The sequence below is a fragment of the Diabrotica undecimpunctata genome, chromosome 3, assembly GCF_040954645.1.
Source record: "Diabrotica undecimpunctata isolate CICGRU chromosome 3, icDiaUnde3, whole genome shotgun sequence".
Taxonomy (NCBI): domain Eukaryota; kingdom Metazoa; phylum Arthropoda; class Insecta; order Coleoptera; family Chrysomelidae; genus Diabrotica; species Diabrotica undecimpunctata.
This window is the reverse complement of record NC_092805.1, coordinates 107,709,095-107,736,445: the sequence shown is the minus strand read 5'-3', so window position 1 is coordinate 107,736,445 and position 27,351 is coordinate 107,709,095. Positions and strand designations below refer to the sequence as shown.

At 33.0% G+C, this 27,351-nt stretch overlaps 1 protein-coding gene across 1 annotated transcript in view; it reads right to left on the bottom strand.

The window, feature by feature from the left end:
- Positions 1-976: 976 nt before the first annotated feature.
- Positions 977-27,351, bottom strand: part of LOC140437180 (alpha-tocopherol transfer protein-like) — a 44,010-nt gene continuing 17,635 nt past the window's right edge. The window contains exons 4-7 of the mRNA XM_072526531.1: positions 15,130-15,385; positions 14,948-15,058; positions 7,926-8,028; positions 977-3,249 (exon numbers count right to left, since the gene is read on the bottom strand). Coding sequence (XP_072382632.1) covers positions 3,098-3,249; positions 7,926-8,028; positions 14,948-15,058; positions 15,130-15,385 — 622 coding nt within the window. The 3' untranslated portion in view covers positions 977-3,097. The remainder of the gene's footprint in view (positions 3,250-7,925; positions 8,029-14,947; positions 15,059-15,129; positions 15,386-27,351) is intronic.

Genomic DNA, 27,351 nt, shown 5'->3' with positions numbered 1-27,351 from the left:
GCCATAAGGCAAAAATAGTAACATCGTACCTAAAAAAAAAGAAAATTAAAGTACTGAGGTGGCCAGGTAATTCCCCAGACCTCAATCCGATCGAAAATCTATGGAAGCTTATGAAGAGGAAGATTGCAAAGGAAACTGTCTCAAAAACGCAGCAGTTAATTGAGAGACTCATTGCCACCTGGCACAGAAACGATAAAATAAAAGAAGACTGCCTGAGAAACGTTCAAAGCATGCCAAGGAGGATCAAAGCTGTCATCGAAGCTAAAGGAGGTCACAAAAAATATTAAAAAAAAATTGTTATTTAAGGCAAAGAAAAAAATATTAAAATTTTGTAAAAGACCGTGATTATGATCTATTTTTATATTATATTCACATCATTAGACGCTTATCTGCAGTTTTATTCTTTATTAACCCTTAAACGGCTAGCGTTACCATATCGTAACGGTAGACAACCTCATTTTAGAAGTGGCAACACAGCTTTTGGTTCCATCGGAATGCGTTGGTTATTTGTCAACACGCTTTTAGTATGTGAATGAACACATTGTTGGGTACAACGTCAACGTAAAATCTTTTTGGCAGTTTTATTCAAATTTTAAAAATTGTGGTAACAGTTACGAGCTTCCAAAGATGGACATCCGTCTAGAGTAAGTATTACTAAAACTTCTTTTTTGAATTGTTATGAAAAATACTTACAAAAGAGTATTTATAGATAGTTATTCTTCAGTTCTAGACCAAATTTTGTTATGAAAGTATTTCAAGTTCTATAATGTAACCTCAGAAATATTGGCGTTACCGTATGGTAACGCTAGCTGGTTTAGGGAGACAAAAAATATTGTACGTGTATAAATGTCTTGCGTGTTGAGTATGTGGTATATATGCGATCAGAAAAGCTAGGACTCTTGTTTATGTATTAATAATTGTCTAGTATATTCATTTGTTACTTTTAGGCGTGGGTTTACGCTGGAAGAAGCATTGCAAATGGTTTATGAAGAAGACCTGGACGTTCATGAAATATTCATCGAGCCTCCTGATGCGAATGTCCTTACCGATGAGGATTCTGGTGATGAAGATGGTGGCGGATTTCTAGATAATTTAAGCGGTCGACAGTTGACACCAGGAGCTGAAATCGTCCCTCCTCGTGCTGTCAGAGCTTTTATCGATGTACCTGAATCGGAGCCAGTGTCAAATATCGTCCGCCCTGGGTCAGAAAAAATATCCTGGATTGAAGGTGACTTTGAACGTGTGAGCAGGTATTTTCCTAAACCAGATTATAGTAAATATAGTGATATGGACTATTTAGATATATTCGAGATGTTTGTTGATAGCGAAATAATTGAACTACTTATGACCGACTCAAGAAAATACGCACTTTTCTGCAATAAACCGGATCCAAACATTTCTAACGAAGAAATGAAATGTGTAATTGGGATTATGATTGTTACAGGATATAATGAGTTACCTGGAAGGGACTTTTACTGGGATTCCAAACAAGATATGAAAAATATTTTAGTCACTGAATCTATGAGAAGAGATCGGTTTCGCCAAATTTTAAAATATTTGCACTGCGCTGACAACACACAGCCTGTACATGGTGACAAAATGTGGAAGCTACGCCCACTGATGGGCCTTTTGAAACGCCGCTTTATTGACAACTGGATACCTGAACAGAACTTGAATTACGATGAGGCTATGATCAAATACTTTGGGAAGCATTCATGTAAACAGTTTATTCGGGGTAAGCCCATCAGATTTGGGTATAAAATGTGGTGCCTAAACTCTGCTTCTGGTTATTTGGTGAACTTTGATATATATCAAGGAAAAAACCCAAAGTCAAACACTAGTTACGAAAGCAATTTTGGAAAATGTGCTACTCCTCTACTTCCTCTGCATGATAGATGAATTTTCGGATGATATAAAAAAGCTCCCGTTCACATTTTACTTCGACAATCTCTTCACAAGCTTAAATTTGTTATATTCCTTGAAACAAAGAGGGTATGATGGTACGGGAACTATGAGGGAAAATAGAATTCCTACAAGTTGTGAGTTACCTAAAAAAAGTATTATTTTGAAATCGAAAAAAAGAGGAGACACGATATCTGTCATCGACAAAGAAGATGCAATAATATTAGTCAAGTGGATGGATAATAATGTAGTGACAGTAGCATCTACATGTCATGGCGTCAATCCAGTCACTCAAGTAAAACGCTATTCTCGAGCCGAAAAAAAAATTATTCAAGTACCACAACCTTATCTGATTTCTGAATATAATCGATTTATGGGAGGCACTGACTTCATGGACCAGCAGATATCCAGATACAGGATTTCAATTCGTAGAAAGAAGTGGTGGTGGTCAATTTTTACTTGGCTACTAGAAGCTGCTATAGTCAATGCTTGGTGTATATCCAAGAAGTGTAAACATCAAACACAGCTTACCCAACTAGAATTCAGACGAGAGATTGCTCAAGCCTATCTGATAAAATATGGCATGACTTCAAAAGGTGTTGGAAGACCTGCGGCTGCTAAATCAAGTTTATCTTTTAATAGGGTTTCGGATAACTTGAGATATGACAGAACAGACCATTTTTTGATAAACATCCCCAATAATAAGAGGCGTCGATGTGCTGGAGAAGGTTGTAGCTCAAGTATTCGTACTATGTGTGTCAAATGTGATGTAGGATTATGTCTAGAGTGCAATATAATGTTTCACAGCCCAAAGTGATAATTTTCTTGTCCAAAAATTTTTTGTATACCCTAACCGGCTAGCGTTACCAAAACGTAACGACTATTTTTTTTTTAAATTACATATATTTTGAGAAAAATACTTGTACCAATATGTTTAATAAAGTGTTTTGACCAATATTTATGATTTTTCCTTTCCTTTTTTGCAAAAAATAAATTTCGCCGTTGAAGGGTTAAAAAGCAAAATACAAAGTTTTTTCAAGTGATCATAATAATTTGATCACCCACTGTAAGTGTTGCTTTTAAGAACAATTTATACCTGGATTATTTACAAATATTGAGATTTTTTAAATTCAACACAAAAAACAAACAACCACATTACTTAAATAACATTATGTTATAACAAATAATATAATAGTTAGTCAACCTCTAATTTTTTAAAGCTTCCTGCTATTCCATACACATCGTTCAATTTCTCATTACGTTCTGTTCTTTTACTCTCATCTACGACCAGGGCATCTTGTGCGATTAAAAATTCTTCGTTTTCCACTATTAACTTTTTTACATTTTCTGCAAATTAAATAAATAAATAGTAAGAAAAGATATTGAAAACATTTTCTGTAATATTATACTAATGGGAGAACATGACAATCAACATCGATGGTGAAATATTAAAGAGTTATTAAAGGGGCATTTAATACAGAATTTAATCATAACTAATAGTTTCTACAAACACAAAGAAATACGCAAATAGGTACACTAGAGAAGTTGAAAGAAGAAATATAATATCAACAATCAAAAACTCTTTTATAGAATACTAACAATTTTGTACGAAAACACGCATGACATAAATCACATAAAAAAATTAAAAAGTAGGAATATTGTCAAATGAGAAAGGAATAAATAGATAAAATAAATAAGGGATATACATCACATAAAAAATTACAGTTCCTTACAATAAGCAAGGATTAAATACAACTACTAACACTAATCCAAAAAATAATAGAACAAAACAGAATTCCTCAAGAATGGAGATCAAGCATCTCTTCCAAAATGGGGACAATTCGGTCCCAGAAAACAGATGAACTAATTTAATAAACACAACACTAAAATTAACAACCAAAGTGATAACAAATAAACTGAATGAAATTATAGCACTAGCAGAAGAACAACAAAGTTTTAGGTCGGGAAGATCATGCACCGGCGCTATATTTATAATGAGGCAAGTGCAAGAAAAATACAACAAACCGGCATATCTATGTTTCGTGGACCTCCAAAAGGCATCTGACCGGGTCAAACTAAAGGACGTTATCCACTTATTGTACGCAAGCGATATACCTTTTAGGAATAATCAAAACGATCGAACATATCTACCAAAACAACACAATAAAAGTAAAGTAGAAGAAGAATTAACTGACCCTATTGAAGCTGGCAATGGGATAAAACAGAAAGATTCCCTGAGTCCTCTATTGTTCAACCTAATTATGGATGAACTAATAAAAAAAGTAAGAACTAAAAAAGGATACCAAATGGGAGAAAAACAACTCAAATAATCTACTATGCAGACGACGCAATACTACTCTCAAAGTGAAGATGATTTACAACGTATGCAGCACCAATTTAATATAACCGCCAGAAAATTTAACATGTTAATTTCTCAAAAAAAAAAAAGACAAAATGTATGGTTATAACAGCAAATTTACTAAGATGTAAATTGGAGCTGGAAGGTCAGATAATAGAACAAGTGATGAAGTTTAAATATCTAGGCATCCCATAATCTAGTTACGGAAAGCTCGAAATAGAATTAGAAGATTAAGTGAATAAAGCAAACAGAGATGCAGGTTATCTGACTGAAACAATATGGAGAAATAAAAATATCGGAATAGAAATGAACGTCAGAATTTACAAAACAGTCATCAGACCAATAATGACATACGCGGCAGAAACACGTCCTGGCCCAAAGAGAACAACAAGGATGTTAGAAACAGCAGAGATGAATACAACAGCAGAGAAAGATTAATGGTAAAATACTATAGGACTTATCCAGAAGTAAAAATATACGACGTAGATGCAAGATGAAAACATCAAGGACTGGGTAAAAAATAGAAGAATAGAATGGAACGATCATATAAGCCGAATGACAACAAACAGAGTAGCAAAGACGGCATGAAACGGTTCTCCAATAGAAAGACGATCAGTAGGAAGGCCACGAAAACGATGGAACGACAACTTACTGGAAGTACATTGAAAATCAAATAGAGTTATGTCTACATAAAACGAAGAAGAAGAAGAAAAAAGGGGAATAAATAGGTGGAAACAATACTTTTAAGATCTACTTAAACGGGACCAGAAGGGAAGTAACATACAAAGCGAGGAAGTGAATGATAATAATGACGAATATATAACTACAAGTGAAGTAAGAATAACACAACAAGAGACAAGAAATGCCATTAATAAAGAAAACTTAACCGCGATGAAATAAGAAACAGTAATTAACAGCACTTAAAACGGAAAAGTCCCAGGATATGACAAAATAACATCGGAAATGAAGAAAAATATTAGAATAAAGGGGAAGGAACAGTTGATAATATTATTGCTGTGGATTTCCCTTTTTTCCAACATAAGACGAGAATTAAACTTGTTCACAGATATTGTAACAAATAACATTAATGCAGTACATACTTCAGGAAAGCTGCATGCCACAAAATGATTATTTAGTTTTAATAACTCAGAAAGTTATTTAATACATATTGACTTTTCTATTTCATCTCTGAAGGTGAACCGAAAGCTGAGAATTTCTCGGGCAAATTATTCAGATATATTTTTTTATATATTTCAACAAACTAATAAGTGTTTTATTTAATAGATCAGTATCATTTGAATTTTGCAAAGTCGCAGATTGAAAAACACTGAAATTGGAAACAGTTTCATTCACTGTACGCGAGTTCAGTCGATTAACAATGATTTGGAATACTTGATAATATATGTTCAATGCCAAAATGGCATTGACCAGTTCAAGAAAACTAAGAATTGATGTACTACTTTTTTATTATACTATTATACTACTCAGTACACTATCATTAAGTACTAAATATAAGTTATGAGCAGCAAAGTGAATTTATAAAATTTAGATATCAATTGTTATTTTAATTTTAAATATCAATATCAAGTGTTAGCTCAATCATATCCTTGTTTTCGACAACTTAATAAGATCCACAAAATTATCCTTTAATGACGAGCGGCTTTGGAATTCTGTTTTGGTCTTTAACGATCGTATATAACGGTGCACACTTGATCATACAAGTTCAGATATTTGATTTGTTTTTGAAATATCTTAAATCGTGTCGAATATGATAGATTAAAAAGGTACAGAGTTTATTTAATTTATGAGTGCATTTTCAGAACTAGAATTTTTGTACTTAAGTATTTTTTCTCGGTCTTTGATTAACTTAGCAATCCTTATAAAATCGGATCGTATTTTGCTAATAATTAATAATAACCTGTATCATTACTATCTGCCTTTTCTTTGTGGCCACGAAAGGCTATTACACATTGAAAGCGTGAAACATCAAGAAATCTAAAGATTCCTTGACGCCAAAAAGATTTTTCTTTCTTTATCATGAACTCTGGCTTTTCATCTAGACTTCCATGTAATTGGAAGAACATAATATTTAAATTTGTATATAGTCTTTGATTGTGTCTAACTTTAATTGATTTTATGTACTTATACATTGCCGAGTATAAAATTAGGGTCACCTGTAATTTGAATTTCTTTTAGAAATTATTATTCATTTTTAACTATTTTCATTTGTAATATAGTTTACTAATGGATGCTTAAATAAGATGGTCACGGTCAGAGCGAAACTGCGAGAAACATTGGTCTACGTCTCTCGAGTGTACAGCGAATATCGCGACGGTACGAAGAGACCGGTCTGCATACTCGAAGACCTAATTCACTTCGAGGTAGAATTTCAACAGCTAGAGATGATCGCTTTATTGTTTGTAGTGCTTTAAGAAACGGAACGGTCAAGGCAGTATTATATCGAAATCATCTGCAAGAAGTGAGAAATGTAAACGGATGTGAATGGACAGTTGGGAGGAGACTTCATGCTGCTGGTTTATTTTCTCGAACCAGAGTACCTGGACCGCCACTTTCCCGTGAACACCGAATTTCCAGGTTGAATTTTGCACGAGAACACTTGGCTTGAACAATACAGGATTGGAGTCGTGTACTATTTTAAAATGAATCAAGATTCTATCTTGCTTGCTGAGACAAACGTGTAAGAGTGTGACGACATATAGGCGAGATATATGCTCAAGCATGTTTTGTCCAAAAACTTGGATTTGTTGGAGGGTCAGTTATGGCATAGTCTTTATCGAGAAAGGGACACTCACTGCGCATACGTACTTGACATTTGATGTTTTATCGTTTATGGTTATTCTTGGATACGACGCAACATTTATGCATGATAATGCATGGCCCTACAACACACGGATAGTTACTAAATATTTTGATGAGATTCAAATCACACGATTTGTTTAGTCTGCTCGCAGTTCAGATATGAATCTCATAGAATATGTTTGGGATGAGATGAAGAGACATTAAGAGGTCATGTGCCAGCCCTCAGAAATTAAAGAGAGCTTTGCGACATATTGTTGCAGGAATGGAACAATCTTTCATATAATGTGATCCAAAATTTAATACAAAGCATGTTTCGTCCTTTGCAAGATGTTATCACTGCTAAAGGAGGGAATACTCGCTACTGAAGTTCTTAAAATTTCTTTAATTTCAACAAAAACAGATTAAATTAAAATTATTTGTTTTCTATATATAGTAAATCAAAGAAAAATTGTTCGTTTTCATTACTTTCAGTCAACTTTGAAAGACAAAAACGTTGTTTTCTGTAAGCAATCCGTTAGTAAACTATGTTACAACTTAAGATAGTTAAAAAATAATAATAATTTCTAAAATCAGTTCAAATTATGGGATGACCCTAATTTTATGCTCGGTAGATAAAATATACATATTTTACTAAATTTTGTTAAAAATGTTAGGTCACTTCTAAGCTTGCAGCCTCTCGGGTTGGGAGCCCCCATCACAGCCCCTGGCATTTTGCCAGTCCTGCCACCCTCTAATTACGACACTGACTTGTATCTATATGTCCAATAAGGCTTTGTTCTCTTTAATATGGTACACTATGTATAAATTGGGCGTTGGCAAATATAAAACTAATATTTTCACATACCTTTTAAAACTTCACTAGATTCACAAGAACCTCCATACTCTACTGGTAATAAATCTTGTGGTATGTAAGTAAAGAGTGAACTAATGTCAGAATGTACACGTAACTAAAAACAAAAAAGCGTTAAACAAATAAACAAAAAAGTTAACATATAAGTTGAGTAGAAAGAATTTTTGCATAATAAACAGAGACTACTAAGACATTTTTTACAAATAAATGATATGGGTTTTGACTCAGAAGATTGTACCTTTGTAATACACTAGACTACGCTCAACAAGCTGAACTAAAATCAGTTAAACTAAAAAAATTAAAAGTACGCACAAACTGAAAATGAAACAATTGAGTATTATCGTATCCACTTTCTGCACAATGTTTCCCTCTCAGGACAATAGATGAGATCTTTGGCTGTCATAAAGTCAGGTAAACTGTAAAAACATTCGAACCAACAAAGCAGCGGAATCAGATGGCATATTCGCAAGGTTCATTTAAGCCCCCTTTCAGACGAGGATACTGTATCCGAGATACGCGTATCCGAGACGCAGATATTACATAGACTCAAATGGAGCTTTTCACACGGGACGCGCGAGGGATACAGTATGCGAGATACCGAATTCAGTATCTCGGACATTCCTGTCGCCGACGACTGAATTCGTATGCCAGATACAGAAGAAACATTACGAAATGAACGCTTTCAGACACGAATACGTTAGCACCACATTCCATAGACGCGCGATTTTCTGTCGAATAATAGTGGAGTTCCTGGAGCATTTAAAACAGTAAAACCTCGGATTAGAGTTACAGTGAAGGAATTAATATGATCGATGTGGGATATTGTTTTTAAAAAATTTTTTTGTGCACTCTATTTTTTTTATTGTTAAAACAAATTATTATAAAAAATTAATGTTTGACCATATATTTTCACTTTAAACATTTTTTTTTATTTATGTGTTAAATCTTACCTGAGTAGACATATAGGAATATTTTTCAAAGATACCTGGGTATAAAAATAGCAGTAGGGATGTCGAACAGATAGAAAAACGTGGAGGGGAGAGCGAAGCGGCAGTACAATGGAATGTCTCAGCTAGTTTAGTTGCAAGTAACACGTGTTCTGTGCTTTTATAACAGTGAAAATTTGGTTTTTTAGTGAAAAATTCTTGTATATTTTTGTACTGGAAGGTGTATTGAAGACGACGTTTTTATATTGAACTATTACAAATTATTTCGTATTGCTTAATTTGGTAAGTGATTAGATTGATAACTACAGTTCATTATTGAATTAATTAAATAATAAATAAATCGAAAATTAAAGATCAGTTTCAATAAAAAAAGAAATATATGATAATAATGAATCAAATGCAATTAATTAGATATTAATTTTTTTTTTTTTAGATTTCGAACAATGGATAAACCAACGGCTAGCAGCATGGCTGATGAAAATAGCAATCGTTGTAAATGGCATCGTTGTAAATGGCAATTAAATGAAACGTTTGCAATGATATATGTGACCATTATGTAAGATATTTAAAAAATAATTATAATAGTAACACGTACGTGGTATTTGATGGGTATAAAAAAGATAGTATTAAATCAGCCGAACGGAATCGTCGCGAATTAAAAAATAAATGTGCAGATATTGAATTTGATGAACATATGCCTTTAAAAATTGCTCAAGATAAATTTTTGACAAATAGTAAAAATAAAATTCGCTTGATAGAAATGTTGAGAATTAAATTAGCTGACAACAATATTTTTACATGCCAAGCGGAAAGCGATGCCGACAAATTAATTGTTGAGACAGCAATGAATTTGGGATCAAAAGATGTTATAGTTTCAGAAGATATCGATGTCTTAGTGATATTAACGGCATTGGTAGAAAAAGATCGTGAAATATATTTTCTAAAATCATCCCGAGGCAAAGTTCAACAGAAGATATTTTCATCGAAATGTTTAGAAAAATCTTTACCAAATTGTAAAGAACATATTCTTTTTTTACATGCCTTTACGGGTTGTGACACTACTTCTGCGTTTTTCAATAAAGGAAAAATTAAGTTTGCCAAAAATTTTGAGAAACGGATTGATTTACACGACTCAGTAAAAGTATTCAAAAATATCAATGAACAATATATTGCAAGCAGGTGTAGCATGTATTTTGAGTTTATATGGCGCTCCGTCTAAAACTCATGATTTAAATACATTGAGGTTCAATTCTTTTATAAAAGCAACAGCCAAAAATACGAGTGTTCTTTTGTCATCACTGCCTCCAACAACTGATGCAGCGTTTGAGCACTTTAAAAGAGTGTACCTACAAATTCAGATATGGCTAGGAAATGACGTAGTTATTGAAAATTGGGGATGGAAGTATTCCAATAACATGTACATCCCAATAACAATGAATCAATTACCAGCTCCGGATAATTTATTGCAAATGTTATTTTGTAATTGCAAAAAGGGATGTGGAGCTGCGTGTGGATGCCGAAAAAGTAGTTTATACTGCAGTGTAGCATGTTTACAGTGCAGCGGAAATAGTTGTTCCAACTCTTCACCTATTATACAGATAGATGAAGTGGAAGAAAATATTATTTGAAGTAGACAACAATGTTGTATATTTAAATAAACAGATTTTGTACTAATATTTTTTTTTCTTTCATTATTCGTAATTAATTACCTTATTTTTTTAAATGTACACAATAGAGTACGTTTCATTTATAATTAAACTATAAACTGGCCGAGAAATTCCATTGTACATAGCAGCTGTCGCTCCGCTCTCCCCTCCAGGTTTTCCTACCTGTTCGAGATCCCTACTGCTATTTTTATACAGGTATCTTTGAAAAATTTTCCTATATGTCTACTTGGATTTGAGGAACTCTTAAGAACAGCTGAAGATAGACAAACGTTTGCCACCATAACCGCTAACCTCCATTGATGGAGACGGCACTTGAAGAAGAAGATATGTCTACTCAGGTAAGATTTAACATATAAATAAAAAAAATACTGTTTAAAGTGAAAATATAATGTCAAACATTAATTTTTTATAATAATTTGTTTAAACAATAAAAAAATAGAGTGCGCAAAAAAATTTTGGGTAAACATTGCAATTTATAGTTTTAAAAACAATACCCCACATCGATCATATTAATTCATTCACTGTAACTCTAATCCGAGGTGAAAACCCCCAGGCGCTCCACTAAATTGAGAATGAGCAACGAAAGTAAGAAGGTGTTTTCTGAATATAGTTAAATAATGGAGCGTGCTGTATTGGATAATGACAAATTTATTTGTTTGGTATAATCAAATCCCTGTCTATGGGATACAGCATCGCCAGATTACTGCAATAGAAATAAAAAGCAGCAGTGCTGGGTCGAAATTGCTAAGAAAATGTGCGACAATTTTGAGGCCATGACTGCAGTACAGCAAAATAAATATGGAAAGAAATAAACATGTTTTTATTATAAATACATAGGTATTTTGTTTCATACGTATACAGTTTAGTTTTAAAAGTTTGCTAATTGGAATTTTGATTATTTAACGAATATAAAACTACATTATTGTGAAAGGAATACGGTCATTTTTTATTTAGGGCGAGGTAAACAATTTACAAATTGGAGAAAAGTACACAGATTTATTTTAAATTTAAGTCATACACTGTAACTTTAACTTAAAGTCATAGAAAACCGTTCTTTTGATGAAATACTTTTACGCATAGTTGTGTCTTTTTTACTCAATTGAATTTCCAAAATTTTATGAAGTTCTTCAAACGACTTCACAGACATTCGAAAATAATTAAAAAACTTCGATGGATCTTGCAATAAATCTTGATACAGCAAACTATACGTTCCCTTGGTTTCTCTTAATTCTACAATAGGATGAACCCACAAATTACGTCGTCTTTTCAGTTTCTTTTCATTTAATATGTACCACAGCATAACACACTCTTCTACATCCATAATCCAAAAATATAACCGCACTGCACTGCTACTATTTTCATACTGACGAGCATGCCCGTGAATCCGATGCAGCCGTCATCGAAAATTCTGTATCTCGCATACAGTATCCTCGTCTGAAAACCCTCTAAAAGGGACTTTTCGTTACTGGGGTCCCACGATACAAAGCTTAGAGAAAAGTGAAATTAGCAGTTCCCGAAGTATTGATCTGAGACCGAACCATACCGTTTCGAAGTGTTGATTAGTCACTTCCCGCTCCTTGTCGGATTGAGTGTTGATCCTCCAACCACCTCTAACCCAGAATATGCCTTCACTTTGGCGTGCATGTGTGTACTAACGCATATTATTTTAGTTTCATTTTAATTGTATTGATTTTTCGCAGTTTTTAAAACCTTTGCCAGAATTAATACTTTATTTTTTTATTGTACGGAAGAAACCGATAAAATTTTGCTATTTATTTGAATATTTTTTTATGTATTTTGTATATTTTATATTAATTCATATATAGAAGCAGCCTTCCAAAATTGGAAAAACCGTTGCCAGGGAATGGTAATCCCCATAGGAAATGACGTACTGTTCTCCCTGAACTTTGCGGATGACCAAGCAGACCAAGTCGTCCTAGCTCAGGATTCTTATGATCTAGAATTTATGATAACGCGTCTATAGAGAGAATATGTAAAATTGTGGTCACAAGTCAGCATAAAGAAAACTGAATATTTAGTTATCAATTCAGATGCAACGTTTGAAGTGTTGAAAAGACGAGGACGTTGAAATCAAACAAGTGGAAAAATTTAAATGTTTAGGTGCACTCATTGATAAGAAGGGCTTGGGAAAAACTGAAATTAAACACCGAATTATTCAGGGACGTAAAATTGTAGGATGTCTGAACTCCTTATGGTGGGAGCGCAACATTTCCAAAAGGAAAAAAAAAATAGGGCAAACCATGGTTGAATCAGTTCTTTGTTATGACGTGCGATGACGTCTTCTCTTTAAGAAGAAGTGCTAGAATATCAAAGCTGGAAAGGAAGGCCAACGAATCTATAAGAAATAACATGAATGCTACAGAAACGGTCATTGACAGAATAGAAAGAAGAAGTTTAAATGGTTTGGACACCTATTGAGATTGCCTGACGAACATTGGTCCCAAAAACTTCACAGATAGAAGCCCCCTGGAAGAAGAAAAAGAGGTAGACCTTGACGCTTATGGAATGAAGGAATTAGAAGAGTGATGATGGAATCGAGAGGTTTGGAGGAGGAGCATGCCGTATATATATATATATATATATATATATATATATATATATATATATATATATATATATATATATATATATATATATATATATATATATATATATATATATATATATATATATATATATATATATTTTAGATTTGAGTCTGGTGCAGTGGTCGAAACATGGGAGATAGAGAAATTCATCTACCCCAAGAAGGTCAAAAATTAATGAAATCTTATTACTTATTTATATCTTTTATGTAGTTTGGGCTTATCGTTTTTATGTCTTTTGGTTAGTGTTTCTTTGGATGCCCCCCTCCCCCAGTTGGAAGTTGCCCTCCGAGGAAAATGTCTAGATTCGCCACTGGTCTGGTGTCTAACAGCTAGATACTGGTTATTCTTGATCCACCTTATTCATGATATGTCCGCCTTAGTCCTACTTAGTCCGCCAGGAGGAACAAAAACTCCAAGTCACTGCCTATTCCCACACAGACAAAAATAAAGCAGTAAGACCAATAGTACTGAAGACAAAGTAGTTGGATATTTGAAAGGGAAGATCAGTATTTTTTCCTCCTGTAACCAAGTGAATGAAGAAGTTATTAATGCCTTATCCATATTAAAACCGCTATAACATAACTTATACAAAAATTATGACTACTCACCTGACGGACTTATTAGGGAAAGCACAACGTGTGGTGCGTTCGCTGATTATGAACAGAAAGGGTGCGCTCTGCTACGGCGTTCTCTTTCCATAGAAATTATGTCAGTGCGGAATCATACGATTAAATTTGATCAATAGAAAAAAAGTTTGCGTCATCCCTCATAGATCGTTTGACATAAACAAATTATAGAGTAAGATCCCAGAGCGATCAGACATAACTTATTTTCACACAGATGAAACCTTAGAGTCTGAGTAGCGTCTCGTGTGCTTTGAATACCTGCGTATTTATGAAACTTGCTGAGTGACACCTGGGCAGGTACCAGATGAGAAAGGTAACTAAAAATAAGAGCTATTTAACTTAAATTTACATAATTGATTTTTATACATATTTTGTAGAATATTATTTTGAAAATACTGTAATAAGTGTCAGACACTTGTCATGGACCAGAACTTTTGTCAGACGCTTTAAAACTCCACTAAAATTAAATGAACTTTACTTACTTTTACATGTCTGATTTTTAAATAGAGATGCAAAAATATTTAATCGGATCGAAAACAGTAAGTATTCTTAATGTATATGAATTTTTTACTCATGAGGCTCATGCGCACAGCACTCTCGCGCTCATACTTCTGGTTAACTAATTTTTGTATTTGAGGGATTTTTGGTCATTTTAATTTGTCTGACTGATTAAATATAACTTTATTATAGTTCCATTAATAACATATTTAAAAATCAGACACTTATTACAGTATTTTCAAAATAATATTCTACAAAATGTGTATAAAAATCAGTTATGTAAATTTATTTTTTTTTGTCTTTTTATTTATCTTTCTCACCTGGTACCTGCCCAGGTGTCACTCAGAAAGTTTCATAAATACGCAGGTATTCAAAGCACACGAGACGCTACTCAGACTCTAAGGTTTCATCTGTGTGAAAATAAGTTATGTCTGATCGCTCTGGGATCTTGGACTATTAATGTTTACATTACTTGAAACGTAATTCAGTTAAATAATGAGCGCATAAAAATTACATTTTGAATTTAATATAATAAAAAATAGGTTCTTTAGATCGTTACAATATAATCTGTCTAATCAGAAAGTCAAAATAGTTTGTAATAAAGAGTTTCAATTACAATTTGTGGTTTATTTCTCAAAGCTAATTAAAAATATATATTTGTGACCGTACCTTGTCCTGTAGTTCTTTTTTCATAAAGGGCTTAATTACAGCTAATATTTTATCTATGAAAGATACTATGTTAATAAAATGGATGTGCTTGAGGCGAACTGGTAAACCTTCCTAAAAACCGAATAAAATAAATATACTTTTAATTTCTTAATTTTATGATTTATATATTTATATATACTCACTTGAAGTATATACAGGTAGTTCTTTACGGCCATTACCGTAGTCGATAATTTAATAACATGCCCAAATACTACATCTTTCAGGTCTACAACGATGTGAATTCCTGTAAAGGGACCCTTCTCATGTAAATGAATTATTCGTTGGGCATCCAGCACTTTGCACTGAGTGGGGTAGTGGTAATTTTCTGGATTTTCACCTGGTTTTAAAATAAATACGCTGTCTCCATTAGGGGCTTTTTTAGGAAGTATGACCACCAAACTAAAAAATGTGGCTTAATCGAAAGATATAATAATATATTTTCAGTACAAAACATAAAACATAAAAAATTATTTTTTAACCCTTTGTTACCCAAGTACAAAATAATCAGTTTATTATGTTTATAATATAATAATTAATTATATCTAAATGTTTATAAAATGGTTTATTTAATGAAAATATCCAAATGGATTAAAATTGGGAGTAGTTGAGTTCTGCCACAAATATATCAAACGGCGTTTTATCTTAACCTTTACAGACCCACGACAAGATAAGGTTTTGCAGAAGAATACCAATGTCTTGTTTTTACTGTATTTGGGTTGCAATGACATTCAATCTTTTTCAGAATTTTTTAGGGACCCTCAGGACGTTTCTAAGGACCCTCAAAATTGTGTGCCTTGGTTTAATACAAAATACTCTCACAATTTTGAGATAGTCACAAATGTATACTTTGGGCATTTTTGGGACTTGAAAACTTCTGAGTAAAATAAAGAAATAAAGACGATATTAAAATATTTTATTGAAAAATATTGACATTAGATATATTGAGCAACTTAACACATAATGTAAACATATAATACTTAAAACTATCGCGTATGAGATACTTTGAAATAATTTTTGTTTTACTTCAACATAAGTAAACATTACATTTACTACAACGTATGCGTAAACGGCTTTGGGAAGCTTCCAACCGACAACGAAGTGGGTTTTGTAAATCCTGATTAAGAGGCCAATGTTCATAACCATCTAACGTTTATCTTGTTTAGGTAATTTAACCGGAAATCGTTTCATTTTCTTTTGAGGATTTCCTAAACTCTTTTCATTGTCTCCGTCTTCGCTCCCTGCACCTTCTGTGTTATTACCTACTTCTTTTAGGTCTCAAACCTTCAATTAGAAATTCTCCCAAAGCTCTCCTGAATGACAGAAAATCCATTATATCTTTCTTGTGAGAACTATTAGCCCTACATTCCCTAATATACTCTATCCAACTGTTTACTAATGCTAAATCGAATAAGTGTAGCATTACTTTGAATGGTCACTTACGAGTTTTGAAATATGTTCTATATAATTCCATCATTTGGTCGTATGTATCGACCCCACCCATATTCTGATTGTATGTTTTAACAATATTAGGGCATGATACTTCGACAAAACGTTTCTCAGATTTACATCATTTTAGTTACTACGGCTTCTAGCTCGATACTAAGTGCATTAGACAACATCAGGACACCTTTATTGTCTTTCCACTTAACAAGACTCATTACACTATCACATCTAGTAAACTGTTCATATTCTTGTCTAGGCATTTCTTTGTCATTTTTGAAGACTACAGGTGCTTGTAATCTATCCATCATAACTGTACCCGTTCCGGTACACTCAAATTTTATTTAATTCCTCCATTAATGTAATATGACAGAGGGGCCTGGGCCAAAATTTTTGAATTTTGCGAACGCAGATGTGTTGCCTTTGTCGTCTTCATTTTCGAATTCAAAATCAGAATCAATATCATCCAAAATGTCATAGATTAGATGAGGATTAGCTCGTATATCGTCTAGTTAATTTAAGTTAAGTTAATTTTGGAACTTAAACATGTAACAAAAAGATTTAATTTATTTACACACATTTAAGTAAGCTACGTAGTCATTGCGACCCAAAGGTCACAATTGTGACATTCATCTAAATGCAAGGCAGGAAAAATATGGCTCAAATTGCCCAAAAAAACAGGAGCAGAAGTTTGTGAAGATTATAAGACCATAAGTCTAATGAACCATATCTGCTAAAGCTGTTTTTAAAAGTCATCCACAAAAGAATTTACCCGAAATGCGAGGAACAAATTGCGCCCAATCAGTTTGGATTTGTGAACGCCGTTGGTACGAGGGAAGCTTTATTTAGCGTGCAGGTATTGTTTCAGAAATGTAGAGATGTCAACTGTAATGTTTTTGCATGCCTGATTGACTACAAGTAGGCTTTCGATAGAGTTAGGCATGAACAAATGTTGGAAGTGCTGAAGAGGACAGGGATTGACGGAAAATACTTAAAAATAATAGCTAACCTGTATTGGAATCAATCAGCGGTACTCCGAATAGATGGAGAATATATAGATCAGGTCAAAATCTTAAGGAAAGTGGGACATGGATGCATATTTTCACCACTGATATTCAATCTGTACTCGGGGCACATTTTTGAAGAGGATCTAAAAGATATTGATCAATGCATCTCAATAAATGGAGGCAAGCTCAATAACCTGCGGTATGCAGATGATACAATAGTGTTTTACAATACCATAGAAGGGCTGCTGCAAAACTTAATGAACAAAATAACGGAAACAAGTAGAAAATATGAACTGGATATAAACATCAGCAAAACCAAGCTAATGATCATCAGCAAGGAAAACTTACCTGGAGCAAATCTATATGTGCACCAAATGAGAATTGAACGTGTCTCACAATACAACTACTTGGGAACTATAATCAATGAGTCGTGGGACAATACCCAAGAGATTAAATGTCGCATCGGAAAGGCAAAAAGTGCACTCTTGACTGTAAGTTCTAAGTTCAAGAGGCATGACCTCAGCCTAGAAACAAAAATAAGGCTTCTTAAATGTTGTGTACTCAGTGCTTCTGTACGGAGTAGAAACGTAAACATTGAAGGTAGAAACTCTATCAAAACTTCAGGCTTTTGAGCTATGGTCATACAGAAGGATCCTGAAGATACCATGGACAGACAAAGTCACCAATGAAGAAGTTCTGCGGAGGATGAACACAACTGCGGATTTGGTCAACATCGTGAAGAGCCGTAAACTGCAGTACTTGGGACATATAATGAGAAATCAAGGCAGATACGAGCTACTTCAATGCATTTTGCAAGGTAAAATTGAAGGAAAAAGGGCCCCAGGACAAAGAAAAATACCCTAGCTTGCTAAGCTGAGAGCATAGTATAGAAAGACCTCAACACAGCAATCTCAAACTTGTTATTATAATTTTTTAAACACTGTAATTAATAACCATTTGATAATATATATCCACATCAACGCTAACAATACACAATGAAAATTAAACAAAAGCAGTGAGGGGGCCTTGTAACTGGCTCCCTATATTCGAGGGTTGGAAATCTTTTGATTCCAAGCCTTACTTCAAAGGACTTGTGAATGGATGTATCTCCATAGGTTTGGTTCTTCAGTGACCGTTGAAGGATAAGGATTGTTAATGGGAGCAAATATAACTCCAGAGAAATAAAATCACCTTTAGTTTATCGACTTATAATTAACTATTTTTAGAGTAAACAAGCCTCAATACGGACGTAGCTGACAGTACAATATCAAATAATTCTTTCTTTATCACACGTAAAAGAGAAAACCGTATTTATGAGAAAAATGCCCGATTTCGGCGTGGAGAAATATTTTATACGTGAATTGAGAGTGTTTTAAAATGCACGTGCCTCAAGGGCGATGCGTGATAACGAACTAATGAAATAATACTTGATACGTAAAAGTGTAGATTACCCCTCTTGTATTTAGGTGTGAAAGCTATTTAAGAGGCTGTGGCGCCAATAAGTCGGCTGTGACTATTTTACTTATTCTACACTAAGAAAAGTGTAAAGAACTATATTTTTATTTTATATTTTAAAATGATATGTTCATTTCTGGAACATAGACTGCCCGCGTTGAAGTATTTACTTCAAAACGAAAGAAAGAGTGATTTGAGAAAGTAAGCAAACTTAAATGTAATTTAAGAAATAACTATTCCTAAACTAGAGTAATACATATAAATGTAACAAAATTTAAAATTTTAATTTTCTACTTTGTCCACAGGAAGAGGACAGAGTTTTGTAATGGGTCTGTTAAAACATCCATCTCTAGTCTTTATTTTAACACTACGGACCTTATCGTCCTTACCAGTAAACAATTCAACAATTCTTGCCAATGGCCAGTGTAGGGGTGGAACTTTATCTTCCTTTAATAAAACTAAGTCGTTAACTTCAAGATTCTTCTGTGGTGTTAACCACTTGGGGCGATTCTGAAGTTGATTAAGGTAATCAATTTTCCAGCGTTTGGCAAATGATTGCTGAATCTTCATGTAGTTTTGCCAAATTGTTAATTTATTGTCAGGTATTTCCGTCACTATCTCTTCAGGAAATGACGTAATTGGTTTTCCTATTAGGAAATGTCCTGGAGACAATGTGTTAAAGTCATTTGGATCATTTGACATAGCACAAAGAGGACGTGAGTTTAGTACTGCTTCTATTTGTGCGAGAACTGTGCTAAAATCTTCAAAGGTTAAAGTGGTATTGCCTAAAAGCCTTAAAATGTGATATTTGGCACTTTTTATGGCCGCCTCCCAAATTCCACCATGATGCGGAGAATGGGCTACAATGAATTTCCATTGGATTTCAGAAGAGGAGAGAAAATTGAATATGGACTCAGAGGTTTCCTTTTGTTTAAGAAATAGTGCAACTTCCCTCAACTGATTTCTAGCTCCTAGAAAATTAGTGGCGTTATCTGAGTAGATAATTTGTGGACAGCCTCTCCTACTGATGAATCTTTTTAAAGCAAGTAAGAAACTTTCGGTAGAGAGACCTGTGACTAATTCGATGTGCACTGCACGAGTAACCATACATACGAACAACGCTATGTAGGATTTTATTTTTGGAGCCTTTCTTAAATTGGAGCTTTTTATAAGAAATGGACCACCAAAGTCTAGACCAATATTGGTAAATGGAGGGGAGAAACATGAACGTTCCCGTGGTAAATCAGCCATTAACTGTGTGGCTGTCTTTGCTTTAAATTTAAAACAATCGTGACATTTATTAATTATTCTTTTAGTTTCTTTGAGACCATTTAGACACCAATATCTTAAACGAAAATTGGAAAGAGTATTTTGAGGGCCTGCATGACATAATCTTATATGTTCTCTATGCAGCATTAATTTTACTATGTGATTATGAGAGGGTAGAAGTAATGGGTACTTCTGTTCATATGGGACGTCTGAGTACCTTAGACGACCACCTACACGAATCATTTGCTGATTATCTATGAATGGGTTGAGTTTTAAAATTGTTCTATTTGAAATTATCTCCTTATTTTCAAGACAAGAAAATTCTCGAAAAAAGTGTGCCCTTTGCAAAAGTTTTATTATTAAATTTTCAGCATTTTTTAATTCTGAAACAGAGAAGGGTCCAACATATTTTTCATTTGGAAACTTGAAATTGTGAATGTACCTGAGAATAAGTGTGATACTGCGTTGTAGTTTTGAGAAGTTTGAAAATTTGAGAGATAAATTTTCAATGAAACTTATTGGACTTTCTTGTGCTAGATGAACTATTTTCCTTTCCTCGGGTATTTTACTTACATTTGGTTTTGAATCATAAGAAGTTAAATCTAAGTCATAATTAAGTAGAAATGAGGGACCTTGAAACCAAAATTTTGAGTTTAGAAGTTTAGGAGCAGACATGCCTCTTGACGCAATATCTGCGGGGTTTTGTTTTGACTTTATATATCGCCACTTAAATTGTGGGTTTCCTTGTATTTCAGAAACTCTATTTGCAACAAACTGTGACCATCTCGAGCTATGTGAGCCTAACCAAGCAAGTACGATTTCTGAGTCCGTCCAGCAGTTTATTGAGTCTATTTGAGTTAATTTATTATTTAGAATTTCAACTATTCTTTTAGTGAGTTTGCTGCATAAAACAGCACCCATAAGTTCTAACTTAGGTAAAGTTAATGTTTTTATTGGAGCTACCCTACTTTTAGAGGTGATGAGTGTGGAAGAGACATTTCTTGAGCTATAAGTAACTCTAATATATATGCAGCTGGCGTATGCCTTTTCACTAGCGTCGGAAAATGCGTGTATTTGTATAGTACATATATAATTTTCAATAAAAAAAGGTCTGTGAATTTTTAAATGTTTTAGTGCTGAAATATGTTTGAGAAAATTTAACCATTCATTTAAGAGTGTAGAGTCTAAACTTTCATTCCACTGAATTTTTGAAAGCCAAATTTTTTGCATTAATATTTTTGCAGTTACTATTACAGGATTAATTAATCCCTTGGGGTCGAAAAAAATTTATTATTATATGGGCGATTATCGAGAGCACTTGTCTCTTAGTGTAGGAATCCTTTATTTCGATTTCTGGCACTGAACTAGAGAAACTATCTAATTTAGAGTCCCAACAAAGACCTAATATTTTATTGGAATGATTTTCTGAAGATATAACATACGTAGAGTCAGTTGAAAATTGTGAAATATTTTCTAAAAATTGTGGTGAATTTGAACACCATTTGTGAAGAGATATGCCTGCCTTTTGTAGCAGTGCAGTGATTTGCTCATGCGCAAGTGTGAGTGTTTCAATACTATTTGTACCATATAATATGTCATCAATATAGCAAAAATTAATGAGCATATCATGAGCGAGAGGATATTCTTCCTTATGCATGTTTGCGAGTTCAATTAAACATCGTGTGCTAAGGAAGGTAGCTGGTTTCGTTCCATAGGTAACCGTTTCCAATTGTATACATTTTAACGGCTCCGAGGGAGAGTTGCGCCACAAAATATTTAATAAGAAAGTTTGGTTGGGGTTTATTCTGATTTGTCTAAACATCTTTTTTATATCAGATGTGAATACATACTTGAAGAGTCTAAAGTTGACTAAAGTGTCAAATAGTTCTGGTTGTGTGGTATAACCCTTTAACATAATATCATTAAGGCTAAAACCAGAAGTGGTTTTCATGGATGCGTCAAAAACTACGCGCAAACGAGTTGTGAGAGAAGTGTCTTTTTCTACACTGTGGTGAGGCAAGAAATATTTGTTTTCTGAGTGTACATTCTGCAGAGACAACGGAACATATTTTGCATGTCCTAATTCAACATACTCATCTATAAAAGATTTATATTGTTTGTAAAGAGAATCATTTTTTGAGAATTTGTTTTCCAAATTTAGAAATCGCCTTCGCGCCATTTGGAAAGAGTCGCCCAATTTATTATTTTCATTAGGCGTGCATAGGGGTAAATCTACTTGGAACTGTCCATTCGGTAGAATTTGTGTTGTGGCTTTAAATATTTTCTCAGCCTTTTCATCATCAGGACTTAAATGCTTTATTTCGGGAACTTCTTCAATGTCCCAAAACCTTTGGAGAAGATTATTTATATTTTCTTCTTCAGTGTGAGATTGAACAAATAAAGAAATATGATTCGAGTGTGAATAGTTACAGTTTGAGTGAGAGTGCATCTTTTTCTTAGATGAAACTTGTGGAGATAAGTTCCCGAACATGACATATCCTAAATGAGTGTTTTGAAGCACTGGAAGACCTGCTCCAATATGAATTAAACCATCCTTTAATAGATCACAGTAAATTTCTGCACCTAATAAGAGATCGATTCTCCCTGGGGAGGAGTAAGAGGGATCACTGAGCTTTATGCCATCTGGTATTTTTATTTTGCTACGATCTAGAGGTACCTGAGGTATTTTCCACGTAATATTATCCAAAACTGCACATGATACTTCAAATTTCATATCATTGTTTTTATATGGGAAAAATTCAATGTTTACCATTTCATTTGAGATGGAACAATTTTGAGAGATTGTGGAAATTTGTAATCTTTTATTAGTGGTAGAGTAATTTAGTTTATTTACTAAATCTTTTGTTGCAAAGCTCGATTGAGATCCATTATCGAGAAGACATCTTGCGTGTACAGGTTGTCCACTTTTAGAGTAAATTGTTACCAGCGCTGTGGCTAGCAAAACTTCGTTTTTTGGATTGAAAGTTGAGAGAGAAGAGATGCAAGATGAATTTTGACTTTGCGTATCTGAGAGTAGACAATTTTCATTTGTCTGAGTGCTTAAGTGAGTAGAAGTGTTTGGTGATTCATTATATGAATGTGGAGAATTAATTGTTTGAGTAACTTGGGCATTATTACTCCTTTGAGGAGCATGAAAATGACTTTGAGAGATATGTGGTGCACTATGGCGAGTTTGTGAATCACCTTGTATACTTGCGGACGATTGAGAGGTTTGTGGTGCATTAAAGCGTGATTGTTGCCTATTGGCGTGACTTTGATTACCATCATGTGAATTTGAAGCACTTTGATTGCTTCGAGTGGGAGAGAATAAATTATTTTCATGAGTGTGAGAAAAATGATTTTCTTCATGCAGAAGTGTATTGTGCTTTTTATTGCAAATTTTACATGTGTATTTAGAGATGCATTTATCAGTAAAATGCTTAGTGCCAAAACAGTTTCTGCAAAGCTGTGCTTGCTTTACAAAATTAAACCTTTCTCGAGAATTTGTGTCTTTAAATAAGTTACACTGATATATTTTATGACCAGTTTGTTTACAAAATATGCAATTTTCATAGCTAGATTTATTATTATTTATAGTAGAAATATGAGCAGTTTTTTGAGTGACTTTATTATTAAACTTTGACTGAGTTTCAGTGTAATTAAGTTTCTCTAAAACATCACATCTTTTTTCTAGAAATTCAAAAAATTGTTTAAGTGTTGGAACATTCTTAGAACCTACTTCATATTCAAAAGCCTTGTGAGAAGCAAAATCTATTTTTTCTAAAAATATTTCTATTAAAAGGAGGTCCCAATGTTCAATTGGAACTTCGAGATTACTAAGAGCTTGAAGCGTTTGCTTCGTGTGTACAAGAAAATCTCTTAGTACCCGAGGAGTGCATTTAACTAGAGATTGAGACTTTAACAGCTTTTTTATAAGAGTACTAATCACTCGTGATTTGTCATCATATCTTTCTTTTAGGGTTTTTATAGCGATAGCAAAATTTGCATCTACTACTTCGATGCTGCTAATTAAGTTTAAAGGTTCTCCTTTGAGGAAGGATTTTAAATATATAAACTTTTGTACATTATTTAAACTTGAATTGTTTGTGATCAGAGTTTCAAATAGTTGAAAGAATTCATTGAATTCTGAGAAATTTCCGGTAAAGGTTTTCATGCTAATTTCAGGCAGCCTCGCACTGGAAACAGCATTATTATTTGAGCTAGGTACTTTATTTTCTGTTAAATTTAATTCTATTATTTTTCTTTGCAAACCTTTGAGTGTGTTGAAGTATTTTTCTTCAACATTTGCTCGATCAGCTGATTGTTGGTCGCTGTCATCAGTCTGTTCGATTTCTAATTGAATTTGTTCATATTGTGTGAAAAAATTAAAAAGTTTTTCTTTCCTATTTTCAAAATCAAGTATTTCGTTTTCTGTGTCTTTATTGGCTATAAACCATTCTGAGATACGTGTAATTGATGCTTTAAGTGATTTGCGCTTTTTCTTTAAAGCTTCCATTTTTTATTTAAAGTGAATTTATTTGCAAATATATGCTGAGCGAGAAATAAGAGTGAATGATTTTGTTTAGTGTAAATGTCTTTTTCAACTAAGACGCGATTTTAATTTTAATAGAGTATTTTTACTAGAGTGATAAATAAATATTTTTCTTGAGAGCGGGCTGTGAGACAATCTGTATAATAAACAATTGTCAGCTATCTTTAGCGATATTGAGAAGAAAGATCTGATGTCAAATCAAAGCCATTAATTAATATAAATATTAATAAACAAATAAAAGTCGAGACAAATATCTACCAATATAAATCATGTGCATGCATTGAGTTAAACGATTAAGTATAATGTATACAGTGATGAGTGTCTTACCACCCGGCTTTTTAACGTAAGAGATAGAAAACACAGTTACCTTGTGAAATAAAAAGAGATGAAACTCGTGGAGGTGGGAAATAATCGGTAGAAACCTATAATTTACATTACCACTATCGATAGTCTCACACCTTTAGACGTTAGCTTCGAGCTAAATCACCTCGGTCATAATTATTATGTGTAACGTATGTGTGACGTATTTCCATTTTTTAATTTCGCATAAAGTAAAAACTGATTGACCACAATAAAGCAAAAATGTGAATAAAATAATTTAATTAATAGTAATTATTTAATCCAAAGTTTTAAATTATTAACCAAGAATAATTTCTACTATGATTTGAGGAGTTTCATACACTCTTGTCAGGGAATAATCACAATCCTTCGTGGATTAGTGGTAAGAATTCGACACTTCGACACAGACGTCGAAGACGATTAGAGTTCAAAACCCACATGTGGTTTTCTTTTTTTTTTTAATAATTTGAAATTATGCAGAGATCGTTTTGCTTTGAATCGCTAAACATTTATGTCAGTCGTTACTAGTATTAGAAGTGTTTAAAGTTAAACATAAATATCTTATTGAAAAAAAAGTATCGTCGTACTTTCGAAAATAAAGTAAACATTCTTCAAAATTAAAAGAACATTTAAAGAATGTTTAAATAAGTAAAAATTCTACAAAAATAAATTTTAAATAATGAGTTTTTCGAAAACTTTTTACCTAATATGTATCATATTTTCTATTATTTTTTGATTGAGTAAAACAAAAATTTTATCCTTAGTGTGAATTAAACCACAATCTTCTTGTCACTAGACCACGTCTCTAACTATTACACCAATTCCACATACAATAATTGTTTTCGGATAGAACATACCTACCTTTAGTTTAATCAAATATTTCAGTTAAGTTATTTTTATTATAAATAAACTTACAGATTAATAATTTAAAATCGCTAATAATTGTTGTTTTTTACTATAATATATCTTAATTTATTCAATCATTTATTCTAACATCAGCAATTATTAAAATAAAATATTTTCGAGGTCATCCGTATAATTATGACTGAAGTGAAATAGCCACGTCAAGAACTAGCTTTATCTCGTACTATCTCACAACTTAATCTGTCTCCTATCCTTTCCGCTATTTTGCCGGGTGGTAAGACACTCATCACTGTATATTTACGTTATATATAATATATAATATACAGATAACGACATTGTTTTGTTGACCGTAGGAATTAAGATTTATTGCAATCTCATATCTAGAATATATTTATTATAATGCTCTAAAACTAATTTTTTGGTTATTTTTTAGCCTTAATAGCAATACAAATAAATAAGTAAGTAAATAAGTAATATGCTCTGTTGTCACTGAAAATTGTACAAATTTTATGGACAAAGCTTGTACCAATAAGACAAGAAAGAAGAAAAAAAACAGAATAAGAATCGTTTGTACTTTTAAATTAAAAAAAAAAACAATAAAATTATATTCATAATTTGAAATCATAGTAATTATTGTTGTTTTATTGTTATTGTTGTTGTATAAAGTAATATCGTAATTTAATATGTTAATGTATGTATATCAATCGTTGAATATGTAATACACTCTCAAAGAAATGGGATTAAATATTCACAAAATGGAAAACTCGAATAACAAAGTGCTAGAATGAGAGATACATAGTCCAGTCGTCAGAGATTTGATCTGTAAAATGAGACGAACAAGTTTTGCTAAGAATGTCAGTTTTGGGACTCTAAAATGGTGCAAAAAGTGGTACAGTACGCGGTACTGTGGACTAGCTTGAAGCTTCATACTATGTTTTCTGTATTTTTAAAATTTTATTATATATCTGAATGGTATTACTTACCTCTTTGTTACGAAGTTTTATTAAAGGTTTAATCTGTTGAAATAAAGACATAACTGTTTCTTTTTTTTTAACAATCGTCAAAATAACTGTCAAACTTAATGTTAATTTTGGGATTCTCCCCAAAAAATATTAATTTTTGGCGGTTTTCTGAAGATAATTGTAATTGTGCTAACTAATTATTAATCTTCTCGAAATATGGTGTATTTAAATTGATTATTGGTAAATAAATAATAAAATAATAAAAGTAAGCTCTAAGTGAAGAGAAAATGTTTCCAACAGGGAATGGACCAGGATCAAATGATTTTCAGTATCCTACAGTGCAGTTTCCAACTCTAATGCCGAACGAGCCTACAAATCTAATACATCCGTATTACCAAGTAAGTCAAATAAATACAAGATCCACCATTGTGCTCAAATCAACCAACAGTCAACCACCAAATGATACCTTTTGATAAC